The 15,504-nt window shown below is 51.1% G+C and overlaps 1 protein-coding gene across 1 annotated transcript; it reads right to left on the reverse strand.

Moving 5' to 3' along the window:
- Nucleotides 1-231: 231 nt before the first annotated feature.
- Nucleotides 232-13,253, reverse strand: LOC133353423 (transcription factor Sox-9-B-like). Its single transcript, XM_061569672.1, is given in 4 exon segments — nt 232-4,223; nt 8,841-8,889; nt 8,891-9,080; nt 12,298-13,253. Coding segments are annotated over 4 exon segments (1,857 nt in total). The 5' UTR covers nt 12,789-13,253; the 3' UTR covers nt 232-3,096.
- Nucleotides 13,254-15,504: the final 2,251 nt, after the last annotated feature.

Genomic DNA, 15,504 nt, shown 5'->3' on the forward strand with positions numbered 1-15,504 from the left:
CAACGTTCGTGGAACCTGAAGCCAACGTTGGAGGGACGTTGGGCCAACGTTCGTGGAACCTGAAGCCAACGTTGGAGGAACATTGGGCCAACGTTCGTGGAACCTGAAGCCAACGATGGAGGGACGTTGGGCCAACGTCCAACGGTTTCGACCACTTGTCCCAACGTTTGCCCAACGTTGCACTTTTGCTGTGGGTGTTAACTCTAATCTGTTATAACGTTGATGGTGCTGTTTGTTTCTGGCAGCTTGACGTCACTGGTGGTGTTTTGCGACGTCGCATCAGCTGATGCTGTGGGGGGGGGGGGTGGCGGTTACGTCAGGGATCTGTGTACGGTGAAGCACAGCAGGCGTATAAACACACAGATCGAAGCAACGAGAAGCATTTTTCTTGCCGAAAGTTTATTATTACTATGTACAAAATATAATTCTGTAAGCAATGTTAATTTTCGAGTGCATTAAACTCTCTATTGTAACTCAATCGATCTCAAATGCGACGAGGGTGAGGTTCATTTTCGAATCTCGGCTCCAGGAGGCAACACGAACTGCAGGTTGCGACGGTATATTGGGACGCGGACCGCAAGAATTAATGGGCACCATGAATGATCTGACGAGAGAAAAACAAAACCCTCCCAACTGTCGAATCGTTGTCGAAGCAAATGTTTACAACAACAACAAAAAAAAATCTAAAATAAAAACATTTCATCGTTCAAGAATAAGAAATTTCTGAGAAATTAATAGCCATAAACAGACTGTACTAATATAAAGAATCCAGATTAAATTGTTTTAGCTCACTCAGTTATAATAATAAGAATATCGCGGACGGACGGCAGCAAGGAGAGTGAAAAACAAATGAAAATTATACGTTTTAAAAAAGTAACAACAATAAAATATGCACGCTTGATAAAATTATCACATTTAGTACGCTAAATGACACTTCCGTTGAATGCGTATGAATTGAAACAAAAACGTTGGAAATCGTAGATCGGCAGGCGATGTACGTCGCACCCGTCATCGCTTCGGTCTGCGATGTTTCTTTTATTTTTTATTTCCCAGACGGGTTCCTTCCAACGACTGAGCCACTCTTTTGCAATTTACACTGGCTCACGTTTTTGTTGTTGTTGTTATTGTTCGATGCCACTCATCCGCACACCCGGGGCACGGGCAAGTTTAAACCGAACAACAAACAAAACCGATGAAAAACGTGGCTTGCAGTTTGCATTGATACAGAGGATCAGCCCTGTTTGCCAATCCACCACTGGATGAAGAGGACCTCGCCAAGCCTCGCTCGACTCGCGGAGAATTCGTCGGTGAGTGTGAAAAAAAAACTAAAAAAACTATTTTTTTATTTTACCAGGTAAGGCCCACACTGAGCTATATCGCTCTTTTTTTTTCAGAAGCGACCTGGCCACAAATGATAGCTCAACGAAGTGGCTTATCATCATCACTTGGACATTTGTAGCAGCCAAATACTCTGAACGCGTGATGTTCATTCTAAAATGTGGGAGGGAAAAACCGGAGGACTTGGATGAAGATCCACGCGACCACGGGGAGAACATGCAAACTCCAAGTATACAGGCATGGTCAGGGTCGGGATCGAACCCACGACCTCCTGTATATCAGGCGAGGTAGTTAACATCTCCTAGCCACCGTGGCGAGATGGGTTGGTGGGGCGATAACAATGACTCCACTGCAAAAACGTCTTCATATCGATGGTGACATCATCAGGAAACAGACTGTTACCAGCACTTTTTTATATTTTAATCATTATTATCATAAGGGAAGACTTCGAAAAGGGGAAGGCATCTTCTTTAGTCCTCACAGAGGATTGTTTTGTATCTCATCCGACTGTGCCACTCATTCGTTGTTCTTTTTTTACAACAGCTCGAACGCCCGACAGATGTGATAAGCAAAACGACAGCAACATTCGCGTCGACTCGAAAAAGACTCAAACATCTTCATAAACCAAAACGCAACAACGCAAAAAAAAACATTTGCACAGTGAGATTAAGACACCTTCGAATAATTATTAAATATGCAGACGTGTTGCACAAACGATTTGTTCTCGTGAACTTTTTTGCAAAGTAACCGGTGCTTGGCCGTGGACTGCCATGGCGGATGTAGTGTTCCTGCGTGTTACGTGTGGCTTTGCAGTGGTGGTGGTGCGAATGATGGTGGTGGTGATGGTGGTGCTGGTGGTGGTGATCGCAATGGTGGTCGTGTTGGCAATGGTGCTGGTTGTGGTGACGGTGGTGGTAGTGTTGGTAATGGTGGCGGTTGTAATGGTTAGTGGTCGTGTTGGTAAATTGTACTGGTGGTGTAGGGTTGGTTTTGATTCTGGTGGTGGTTCTGATGGTGGTGGTGCTGATTATGGTGGTGTTTGTAGTCATGGTAATGGTGGTGGTGAAAATGGAGCTGACGGTGGTGCTGGCAGTTATGGTGTCGGAAATCATTACCCTAGTGGTTCGCGCACTGCGCTCTGATCCTGCCAGCCAGACTCAATTCCTTACTCCACGAGGCCTCCCCTAGGTCACCTCAGCCAAAAATGAGAACAGCACATCTTGTTCTGTTTGACCATCAGCACCGCAGAGACGCACGCACTGCCAACCACAGTGCAGGCGTTTGTTCGACAAGGCTCCCCCAAATGTCCCGTTGCTCGCCGTACCAGCCTTCAGCCGACCAGTCATTCGGCGACCATAATTCAACTGGGGTGCGGACCCTCTCGAACCGCAAGTCTCTTCCCCCAAGGCTGACCCGGAGCAACAAGCCAGCACTCTCCCCGACGACTGTCCATCCCGCAAGGCCGTGTTCGTTACTACCGGGCCCGTCGTCTCTGATGATTGGGGGTTTGTGATGGCCATTCCACGTGTTTTGTTGTCGTGGTGGTGGCGGTGGTGGCAGCGGTGATGGTAATGTCCACTCGCCCGTATTGGCTGGCCCCTCCCCCTTACTCCCCCACACCTCCCACTCCCCCCCGGGGTTTCCATTTCGGTCACACCGACCGGATCAAAAATTTCCGTGCCCGGCACACCGCATCCAGTACATCACCTCGAAACGCGAAGGCGTCTGGGCCTGTGTTTGTCCACCGCTGCCTCCCCCCTAGGGCCTGCTGAGCTGCGTGTAGATGGGCTGCTCCCAGTGCTGGGGGCTGTGCGCTGCCGCCGGCGCCACGGACGCGTGCAGCGGCGCCGCCTCGCCACCCGGCGCGTACAGCGAGCACTGGCCCGCCGCCCCCGCGTACGACGAGAAGCCGCCCGAGTAGAGGCCACTCGCCCGGTGGCCCGGCGAGTGCCCCGACATCTGGCCGTAGTAAGCGGCGGCGGCGGCGGCCGCGGCGGCCGCGGCGGCGGTCGCCGCGGCCGAAGGCGACGATGAAGATGACGACGACGATGAAGACGACGACGATGAAGAGGACGACGGTGACATGACGGCCGCTGTCGAGTGCTGGTGGTGGCTGCTGCCCTGCTGCTGTTGATGTTGGTGGTGGTGGAGGGCACCGTGGTGGTGGTGGTGCTGCAGCTGCTGCTGCTGGTGGTGGTGGTGGTGGGCGCCGGTGTGGTGCTCCGCGTAGTCGTACTGCTGCTGCTGCTGCTGCGAGCGTGCACTCTGCAGGTCGGAGAAGGGCGGCCCGTAGTGCTGGATGCTGAACGATCCGTAGCTGATCGTCGGCTGCTGCTGCTGTGGAGGCGGAGGCGAGTTTTGCTGCTGCTGCTGCTGTACCGCAGCCTGCTGCTGCTGCTGGCTGTAGTGACTCGGGCTCAGCTGCTCGGTCTTGATGTGCGTCGGCCGCTCCTGCTCCTGCAGCTTGGCCGTCCAGCCGGCCGCCACCGCCGCCGCCGCGAGGCCGTAGCCGTACTGGCCGTGCGGCAGGTACTGGTCGAACTCGTTCACGTCGAAGGGCTCCATGTTGGAGATGACCTCGCTGCTCAGCTCGCCCATGTCCACGTTGCTGAAGTCGATGTGCTGGCGAGCAGGGGTCGCAGCCTGCTGCTGCTGTTGCTGCTGCTGCTGGTGGTGGTGGTGGAGTTGATTGTGGTGCTGCTGTTGCGTGTGCTGATGGTGGTGTTGCTGCTGCTGCTGAGTGTGCCCCATGCTTGGGGCGGTGGGAGCGACGCACGTTTGACTTTCTTGCGCCTGGAGGGGGCGCTTGGCGTCTCCGCCGCCAGCCTTGGCGCCCTGCTCCGTCTTGGGCGTGCTGGGCGGGGTGGGGGGGCTCTGTGCCTGGCCTGCTCCAGACAGCACGCAGGGCAGGGCGGGGTGGGGGTGGGGGGGGTTTCCCATCTCGGTTAAATAGCAACAGACATAGGAACGATAGCGCGACCGCTTTTGCGCACTGCGGGCGTAAGCTACGGATTTGCATTCGTGATCATCGTCGTCAACAGCGTGCTGGTAATGATGATGATGATAATGACGAATAGGGGGCCGTCCATAAATGACGTCACGCGATTTTGGACGATTTTTACACCCCCCACTCCCTCGTCACACGGCGTCACAAAAAGTCAGACCCCCCCCAAAATTTGACGTCACAAAGCTCTGCCCCCCCAAAATAAAACATGGTTCAAATCGCTTTAAACTATTGTCATTGGAGTGCGTATTTAATTTTCCGCTGCACTCTGATGTTGTAGGAGAAAACATTTATGAAAAAAGTATATTTAATTAAGTAGAACGTGTTGTCTATATTTATTTAAAGTTGCGCATTTTGATGTGACGTCACATTTCTCAAACCCACCCCCCCTCGTCACACATCGTCACAAATGTCTGACCACCCCCTAGGTGCGTGACGTCATTTATGGACGGCCCTTAACTTGTTTGCCATTTATGCAGCCTCGTTGTATTGGGTGTTTTTTGGTGGTGGTGGTGGGGTGGAGGCAGCTGATCTTCCACTGTTGAAAGGTCAGCCTCTCCCTGGCTCCCAACAACCCACCACCGTTCCAAAATGTTTCTAAATTGCCTCGGTGGGGACGTTGGTTTCGCCGTTTGACTTGAGTCGCGCCCTGCCCTCCCCCTGCCTGCCACGCCTCCTACCAACCCTGATATCTAATTATAAGTTACTCAGTCTCTCCGCGGCTCTCCGTTCAGTTGTTTTACAGCACGGTGAGGTCAGCCCCTGGTTTGCAAGCACCTGCTAAACAAGGCCAGTAAAAAGGAGGTGATGTAGCCAGGACCGCAGCTGATAAGGGCAACGTACCAGACGGCACGGGGTGGGCTTTTAAGGCTGAGTCGACCTAGGGAAGCCGATAAGAGTGACCTGAAATCCAATCCCGGTTGTTGGGATCGCTGTTGAGCGGGCAACACACAATTGCGACTTCGACCAATCGGATGTACGTTTAAAAGGCTGAGCCTACCTAGTGGAATCCGAACCCCCGGGAAATCTTTCGTGAATCGCGGCTGCAGCTCGCGGGTTATTGGGCAGAGCACTGTTGGCACTGCTCACGTACACTTATCTACGCATGAACCACGTTAACGCACCGACGCATGAACACACAGACACACGCATTAACATGCATGCACACCCCCGATCGCACACACAGGCAAACATCCACACTCATAGGCACTGACATTAACGCTCAGACATGAACTTACGATAAACGTGTGATAACGACACTTACACGCATACGTGCGCACCCACGAATACTAACAACGATCCCCTGTAGAGCCTTAACAGACTGTGAGGGCAAGTGCTGTTAGCGAGCACCTATTAAGTCCGGTAGAACACACGAGGGGGCGGTGGGGTCAGAACCACGCTGAGCCACATTTAACCTCCTCAAATACTCCACAATAGAGGGTTTTTTAGGTTAGATCACATACGTATAAATGTGTCGGGTTTAATTCGTGAGCTTTGTGATGTACATGACAACCCTCACTAATTGGCTGTGTCGGGTGGTGGTGGTGGTTTTAGCGACACATTAATATTTACACGATCTAACCCCCCCAACAAAAACTCTGTTATGGATAATATCGCTCGCGAAAGCCTACTGCGTGTTAAACTCCTCATTGGTGATGCTTACACAGCGCACCAGCTTCGTGCCGCACGGGATGACCCCGAGGGGACAAGTGGAACGCGGTGAGCTCCACCAGAGGGCCTGACCTCGGCGCTGATGGTGGCGCGAACGCTTCCCTCGGCGGAGGAGCGCCTTTGCCTCGAGCTCGGAATTGTTCAGGTCTCTCTGCGTAAAGTGTACGCGCTAAATGTTGACGTCGGTGTTTGTTTGTTTGTTTGGCGATTTTGTTAGGTGTAATACTTCTCTACGCCTGCCCACGCACTTTTTTTTTTTGCCACTGGCTTTCGGACAGTCGCCGAAAATACGAATGCTGCAACTCGCATGTCTTTCTCTTATGCTCTCAATCATATCCCGCGAGCAATCTTTGCTACTTTTAGACTTGATTTGCATTTATTTTTGACGATTTTTTTTTTCAAAAAGATTTGATTTCCAAAAAAAGCAAGACACGTGTAAAAAACACTGTCGAAAAATGAAACATTCAATAATAGGTGACGTTTCAGGCAATGGCCCGTCTTTATAGCAAACAAATCGCATCAAGTGTTTCCTCTTTCATCTGGCAACAAAACAGGTGTTAAGTTAAATTTTGATTTAAAGCTTTCGTGACTGCAGGGATTCATATTATTGGTTCTTTCGGTAAAGTCACGTAGAAGGGAAATAATAAAATAAAAAATATATAAAACAATAAATATTCTCACGACGTTTCGACTGCAACACAAGCAATCATCATCAGGTGTGAAAGCGACAAAAAAATAAAAAATAAAAATATTGCTGTGGATTTCACACCTGATGATGATTGCTTGTGTTGCAGTCGAAACTTCGTGAGAATTTTTATTGTTTTATATTTTTATTATTATATTATTTCCCTTCTACGTGACTTTACCGAAAGAACCAATAATGTGAATAGGTGTTAAGTTGTTAAAACACCAAACTGAAACCTTTTACAAGGAATCATGTCTGCATTAACCACAATACTAGTGGTCAAAATGCAAACAAAAATCATACTCTAATAATATATGCATTGTCTTTGAAACTGATTGATCCACACCAGAGACAGCTTTCTTTTGAGCCTCGTCTCAAACGGTGTTAGACCAGAGGACGCCAACAGGCGTGGACCAATCAGTTCCAAAGACAATGCACATATTATTAGAGTATGTTTTTTGTTTGCATTTTGACCACAAGTATTGTGATTAATGCAGACATAATTCCATGTATAAAGTTTCAATTTGGTGTTTTAACAACTTAACACCTGTTTTGTTGCCAGATAAAAGGGGAAACACTTCTTATCAAAAAATGTTGTTGTTGTTGTTGTTGTTGTTGACAAATGTGTTGAATTTGTTTCGTCAGTTGTGCTCCTGCACCACTGCCAACGTAGCAGCAGCAGCGGCATCGCACGCAAGCAAATTGTCCGGGCCATATCAACAATTATTTCCACGAGCGACGCGCGTACTTATCACCAACCGATGCATTTAACAGCTACCCAACTCTCTCACATAGATAAGTCACGCTTGCATTTGCCAGTAACGTTCTCAGTCAGATAAAAAAAACGATGAAGGATCAGTGAGGTAACTGGGTGGGTTTAATGATCTGCTGTGTGGAAGGCGATCATCCAGCAGTGCATCGAGCAAGGGCTGTCAAAATAACTGGGTTGAGAAGCTGCATCTCCACCCACGAACAAAGAACCCCCTCCACCCGCCCCTTGCCCCCCACCGTCTATCGTAATTCTTAACACATTTCTTTGCAGAAAATGTCATAACTCAGGACTTAGCTACGGTCTTCTTAACCCAACACCCTTGGACAATCCTCTCAGCTCGCGTTGCCTGTTGAGTCCCAACACGCGCCCCGTGTCTTCGACGCTACTAACTCTTAGTGAGTTAGCTTCAATCATTAATTTTTTTTATAATCTCATATATTTTGCCTACGTAAAAAAAAACACATTGTGGCTTAAGTGGACGTACCCACCCCACACGCAGCACGCATCTCTAAATTAAACAAAACTTTTCGATTTAAAGCTTTCGTGACTGCAGGGATTCATCTTCTTGGTTCTTTCGGTAAAGTCACGTAGAAGGGAAGTAATAAAATAATAAAAATAAAACATAATAAAATAAAATAATTCTCAAGAAGATGAATCCCTGCAGTCACGAAAGCTTTAAATCGGTGAGAACTATTTTATTATGTCTTCTTTTTATTATTTTATTACTTCCCTTCTACGTGACTTTACCGAAAGAACCAAGAAGATTAAACAAAACTATCAGTTTTTTTTACGATTAGGACCCACAGAGTGACACTGCCTTTTTTCAGAAGTGACCTGCCCACAAATTAATTCCCAACGCAATGGATTAAGGCGTGGAAATGTATATCAGCCCAATACTCTAAACGCGTGTTTCTAAATGTGGAGGGAAAAACCGCAGGACCTGGAGAAAGTTCCACAGGACCACGGGGCGGGAGAGAGACACGCAAACTCCACATATACAGCAGCAGCAGGCGTCAGGGTCGGGATCGAACCCACGACCTCCTGCATACCAGGCGAGGTAGTTAACATCTCCTATCCACCGTGATGATGATGATGAGAGAGAGAGACACACAAACTACAAATATACAGCAGGCGTCAGGGGTCGTGATCGAACCCACGACCTCCTGTATACCAGACGAGGTAGATTAACATCTCCTAAGCCTCCCTGATGATGATGATGATGAGAGAGATACACAAACTCCAAATATACAGCAGCAGGCGTCAGGCTCGTGATCGAACCCACGACCTCCTGTAAACCATGGCGAGGTAGTAAACATCTCTAGCCACCGGCGGCGTGTCACAATAGCAGGCTGGTGAGGTCGAGCACTCACCGGTGTGGGCCGACAGGGATATGGGGTCACCCAGGGACCCGCCCTCGCCAGTGGACCCCCTTGAAGATCCCTCCGTGGGGGTCCGCTCCGCAGGGGCTCGCCGCGTCCCCGTCGCCGGAGCCCTTGACGGATTTCCGCCGGCGTGGCTGGTACTTGTAGTCCGGGTGGTCCTTCTTGTGCTGCACGCGCAGCCGCTCGGCCTCCTCGATGAACGGTCTCTTCTCGTTCTCGTTCAGGAGGCTGCGTGCGGCGATGATGATTATGATGATGATCGCGATGATGATGATGATGATGAGATCGATTGATTGGTTATGGTGTGGTGATGATTGATGATGGTGGTCATTACGGCGATGAGTGATGCAACGGATAGTAATTTTTGACATCACGATGATAATGGGCAGTCATCAACGATGATGATTGATGATTGTGGTGATGATGGTGATGGTTAGCGAGCAAATGGTATTTTTTTGCATCGCAATGATGGTGGCCGAAAGTTATGAGATTTTGCAGAGAGCATTTGGATCATCAATCATAATGACGACGATGATTTACAAATGATAACGATGATAATGAATACCAGTTTGAAAAGATGATGATGATGATGATGATGATGGAGAGATGGGGAGATAAATTCACGCGCGGACACAGAAGAAAGAAAAACAATAACATTAGTACACGTAACTACTGCATATGACTCGTGCGCGAATACAGACGCAATGGGATAGTAGCAGCCGCGTGTGCAATCACGTGTATGGAAGAGGCAGGTGGCAACCACGTGGATTGGACAGGCATGGCAAATAGATGGCCTCATTTTTTGTGTATGGGTATCCACTATCGTTCACTTGACTTTTCCACTCAGCCACTCAACAACCGCCGACTCACTCGCTCACTCGATAACTCACTCAATCACACACTCACTGATTCACTCACTTCAATCCAGTAACTCATCACTCGCGTGTTTACGCACTCAGTCGCTTGCTAAAAAACGAACGTTCACTCACTCATTCGCTGCCACTCCAATACACTCACTCGCCGATTAAATTTCACTGCTCGCTCATTCACTTAACTCACTCGCGCGCTAACCTCACTCACCAACCTCACTCGTTCACTCGAGCGCTCACCAAATGACTCTCGCGCGAACGCATTCTCTCAATCACGCGCTCGCTCATACGCACACTCAGTCACTCACGAATTCACTCGCCCATGCGCTAACCCACTCACCGGCTCACCGGCACCATTCACTCACCGACTCACAAACTCACGAACTCTCTCGCTTGCTCACCCCCCTCCCTTCTCTCTCCACCTACATCACGTCTGCTGGAACGAGAGACGTGCCCTGGGGGATTTCATAACGGCACTCCATTACCCGTCCCCCGCCCCATCCCTCAATCCCTCAGCCAAGTCCACTGAAAACTGGGCACCACTGCCACGCTGCTTTAGATTATTCTCGCAAAGGGCTCAGCACCAGGGCTTAATTTCGCAGCGATATTTTGTGGAAAGCTGCTGCTAGGCTGGATTGGAACAATATGGATTATCGGTGCAAGGCACTGCCAGTAGAATACAAGTTATGCCCGTCATATTAAAAACAAAAAAATCCTGTAACCTTTTGAACAGGTTATTGCCCGAAACGTCGGCTGTTATATATGCACCACTGCCCACGCAGCAGTATCGCAACATGTATTGTTGTGATGTTGAGTGGAATTGACCAATAACAACAATGATAAACAAAAGTATATTGTGCAGTTCTTTGCTGTGAATCCATTAGAGTTGTTGATCGATTCTCACTCACAGCCAACATCAGCGACTAGTATCCGAACCGGTCCTGGGCCTCCCCTCGACCGACTCAGCCTCAAATGCGCACCTGGTTCGATGTGTAAACTTCCCCACGATGGAGCTAAATGGTGCCCGCCATGGTGCAGCCCCCCCCTCCCTTCCCCCCACGTATTATAAGGTGCTCGCTAACAGAACTTTCCCCAAAAAAATGTTTGTATTAAGGATATACGGGGAATCTTTGTCTTTTCTGCTTGACCACAAACTACATCACGCTTGCCCGTGCCAGTTGGGGAAAGCGGGCAGGGGGCGGCCAAAACCGGCTCTGATATCAATCACTCGCCACTGATGTTAGCCGTGCCCATAAATCTAACGCAGTTAGGTGGTGGCCAACATTGCCCGCCCTTGCTCTACCCTAGCAGATGTATATCTGGTGTCTAAGCATCTCACGTGTATATTGATTGACTTTGTAATATCGTGCGGTCACGTAACTCAGCTCATATGTTTAAAATCATATTTTATTTCACTCACTGATGTGCGTTACAAGATATTAGTTTGATTCTCGAAACTGCGCGAACCTTCTAATAACCAGCGTGGAGAAGTATGGTCAAGCAACATCACCATGATCGAAACGGCGACCGCTAGACGGAGCAAACCCGTGAACAATTCCCAGTTCTCTGAGCCATCCCCAGCTACAAACGTCCATTCCTTCACCGATGCATCGCTCAGGACCACGCCTGTCAATCCACTGCTGGATGAACGCCCCCTTTGCACGACGCGTCAGCCACGGAGGGTTGATTGAGCACCGACCCGCATTGGCCAGCGTGTAAGAATCGACGGTCAAACATAACCCTCGTGATCGAAAAAGCATGGGGTGGTGGCGGAGTAGGTTGGTATGAATGCACTCAGCAAACGGACTGATTGGCAAGCGAGGCTGAAACGGAGTCTCGTAATTAATGTAATACAGAAAATGCAACGCGATGCAACACACGCGCACACACTGTTGTGTTTACGTTGCGTCTACACGCAGCCGAAACTCAAGTCGCAATGCCGACACAGTAGTGAGGGCACGTGCATCACAGGCAACATACATTGACGATTTTATTTTGAACACACACGCAGAGAGAGAGACATATCCGATGCCGATGAGGACATTTATTTCGCCTGCAATTGGACAGGAGAGGGCATGTCAGCGAGGGCACGGTGTGAGCGAGTCAAAAGCGCGCAAGGTGAGTTCTAACCTCCAGACTATGATAAGAACAACAGACTCTAGAAGGAGGAACGGCCTACCAAAACAAAGATAAAGATCCCTCACCCCACCCACCCCGCATAGCCTTAACAGACTGTTGGGGCAAGTGCTGTTGGCGAGTAGCAGCACCTTTGACCAGGACGTGTCCTAATAACCATCGAACTCCAGTGGCCGGGTTTCGTAGCATAGCGCGCTAAATGCTATACAACCGCTCGCCAACATACACACACACAACAACACACACACACTCCAACACACCAACACACACTCGCCAACCCACACACACACCAACACACACACACACCAACACACACACCAACACACACACAAACCAACACACACACACACACCAACACACACACAAACCAACACACACACACACACGCCAACACACACACACCAACACACACACACCAACACACACCAACACACACTCACCGCCACAGTTTGCCCAGCGTCTTGCTCAGCTCGGCGTTGTGCAGGTGCGGGTACTGGTCGGCGAGCTTGCGACGTGCCGCCTGCGCCCACACCATGAACGCGTTCATGGGCCTCTTCACGTGCGGCTTGCACTTGGAGGAGCCGTTCACCCTCACGGGCATCGGCACCAGGGTCCAGTCGTAGCCCTTGAGCACCTGGCTCACCGCCTCGCGGATGCTGTCCGGGAACTTCTCGTCGTCGTCATACCGAGTCACGCAGCCGCTCTTGCGGGACCCCGCGACCCCGTGGCCGCCGACCCCGCCAACGTTGCCGGCCAAGCCGCCGCCGCCGCCACCGACGCTCATCCCGGCCCCGTAGCTGCCCAGGCCGCTCTCGTCGCTGTCGGAAGCGCCGCTCAGAGAGCCTCCGTGCAGCGACGGCTCAGACTCGACGTCGGACACGTCCGGGCTCGGCACGTGTGACAGCATGGTGTGCAGTCGCTTCTCTGCCATCGCTCGCACGCTAGCTCGCTCGCTCCAATCGCTCGCTCCCCCTCTCTGCGCGCTGCTGCGGCTCTGTGTGTGTGTGGCTGCCTCTCTCTCTCTCTCTCGCTAACGCTTCGCTCGGCGCGTGTCTCGCTGTGGGTGCGCGCGCGCCTATCTCTCGGTCGATGGCTCCGACGCCGCCTCTCTCGCGGGACAAGGCAGCGAAGACCGACTGCGCGGACGGAGGGGTGCCCAGCGCTGGAGATGCAATGCAGAGCTTAGCCTGTGCTGCTGACACGTCGCGTCAACGCGCGGGGAGGGGAGGGCATCGACGCTCACTGTGTAAAAGAACTGCTGCCCGAACCGTAGCAATGGCGAATGAAGATACCGACGATGGTAACGATGGGAGAGTAACGACTCAGCCCCTGCGCTCGCTCCGCTCTCTCACTCTCGCTCTCTCTGTCTCTCCGACCCTGCAGAGCCGCGCACAAACTCCACTTGGGCTTCGCTCACGTTATAAACGCCTAATTATAAACATCGCCGAGTGACTCATGCCTCCAGTGGGCGGGGAAGCCATCCCCATTGGCTGAATGTTTCGTTATTTTATTTTCTACTTTTTTCTAGTTCTGCGAGTCGGCACCCCGTGGGGGATGAGGGGGTGGTGGAGGAGGGGTGGGATGGATGATGGGGGGGGGGCAAGGGGAGGAGGAGGTGTGCCGAATGGGTGGGGGGTGCCAAGTTGCTTGTACGAGGTGGATGGGTGGGTGAATGCTGGACCGTGTGGCTGAGAGCGTTTGTGGCTTTTGCTGTTAGGGTGGAGGAAACCCATGGATTGTGAATTCTGCCGCTGTTGCTGCCGCCGCCGATGATGATTCTTGCTACTGCTGGCGCTGCTCTTTCTCTGTCCGTCTTTCCGAATGAATCGTGACGGTGGAAGGCGGCTGGCTCCGGCACTCGGGCTTAACGATAAGCTGTGCGTTGTCAAGAGGCGTCTCGTCAGTGACCGACTCCTCTCTGTGATGGTGCCGAGGCACGAACCTCGCGGCAGGGCACGCGGGTAGGTCGACGCGTAGTACATTGTGAACATGCTTAGAGTGAGAGGGGGGGGGGCAGGTCTTACACCTGTGTACTCACCCCGTACAAATAGTCAGCGATAGATCCGTACATACCACGACTATCTTTAATAGTTACCGTGGCATTTACAGCCCGAGCGCCATACACTTAAGTGCCCAATGTTGGCCGATTAAACAGAAGGCTGGTGCTGGTGGGCGGATCGTGGATAACGCCAGCGCGACTTCACGTCATTTATTGATGGGGACGAGGCAGCCTCGTCCGTGTATTTCTGCTTGTTTATTGTTTACGCGCGGCGGCTGCTTGATTCGACGCGTTCCACCACCTGCAGCTGCATCGCTCGATGCGAAAGCTGAACGCGAGTTGCGTCGCGGGTTGCGTCGCGCCGAGTCGCTGTTGCGTTTTTTCGTGGGTTTTTTTGCGGATACGCAAATTGCAGGTGGCGACGAAGGGCATTTGTGTCTTTGTTTTGCTGCATTTCCCTGTTGCGTAGTGGTGAGCGCACTGCGCTACAGCGCCCGTTCGAACCCGCGTTCGACTCCCGCGCACGGCTATTGACGACGAACATCTGACCACGTGGTTGTGGCCCCGACCTGAACACAAGTAACTGGTGGCGATGTTACACGCATCATCGGTCGGGAGACAAAGTCGGCCGATGTTGGGCGCGGTGCTGGTCAAGAACACTCTCTCGTTATGTGCCGCTCCGGCTTTCTAACACGTATGTACGTTGAACTTCTTTCGCACCGTGCTAATCGGAGGTGGCGAGTGAAAGACAACAAACTGAATCACGCAAACTGAAAGAGGTGTGTGGTGCGGATTATAAATGTGTGCATGCACTCTTTGCTGCGAGCAGTAAAGTCTGCGGCGCCCTAACTTGTTGCAACTTGATTAGAACATTTTGCTTAATGATTTGATGTAAAAAAAAAAAAACATCCGGATGTTTTGAGGGCAGGTATCGTCCAGCAGTGGATCGATCACGGCAGCTGATGATGAAATATAAACACTTCTTCTCAGTTGCTGATTTCTTAGCGCTGTACTTCGAGTGACGTCACCAATCCACCGATGGTTATCGACCCGCGACGGAACGCCACGTGTCACTCGTGGGAGTTGTTCGACCATACTTCACCACTCTGGTCGCTACGCGTTGGTGATGGACGGAGACGACGAGGGCAGCATCTGTTACGTGAACTGGACTCTAACTCGTGTCGCTGCTGTTGTTCAGCGCAGTGGGCGAACCACAAAGACAAACGCACACACGCGCACTTGATGTCTGTGTGTGTGCGTGCGTGTAACATGTGGGGGAGCGGTAGTGTAGCGGTTAGCCAAGCTGCGCTATGAACCTGGCGACCCGGGTTCGATTCCCGCTCACGGCCAACACCGGCGACGATTATTTGAAACGGTCCCGGGCCCTCCCCTAGGTCGACTCAGCCTCAAAGGAGTACCTGGTGCGATTTGTAAACATCGCTACTGGGGAGACAAAGGCGGCTGGGCGTGGTGGCGGCCACCCCACCCCCTCGCGTGCCGTGTCGGCCTTCATAGGTGTTCGCTAATAGTCTTTTAAAGCTATATGGAGGGTCTTTGTATTTGTTTGTGTCTACACGAATGGCAACATTGCAATAGTCAACCGTGTGTCTTGCTTTAGAATTATGTAAACGACACTAACGCATGAATT

The sequence above is a fragment of the Lethenteron reissneri genome, chromosome 44 (genome assembly GCF_015708825.2).
Source record: "Lethenteron reissneri isolate LAM-NWPU_2019-01 chromosome 44, ASM1570882v1, whole genome shotgun sequence".
Taxonomy (NCBI): domain Eukaryota; kingdom Metazoa; phylum Chordata; class Hyperoartia; order Petromyzontiformes; family Petromyzontidae; genus Lethenteron; species Lethenteron reissneri.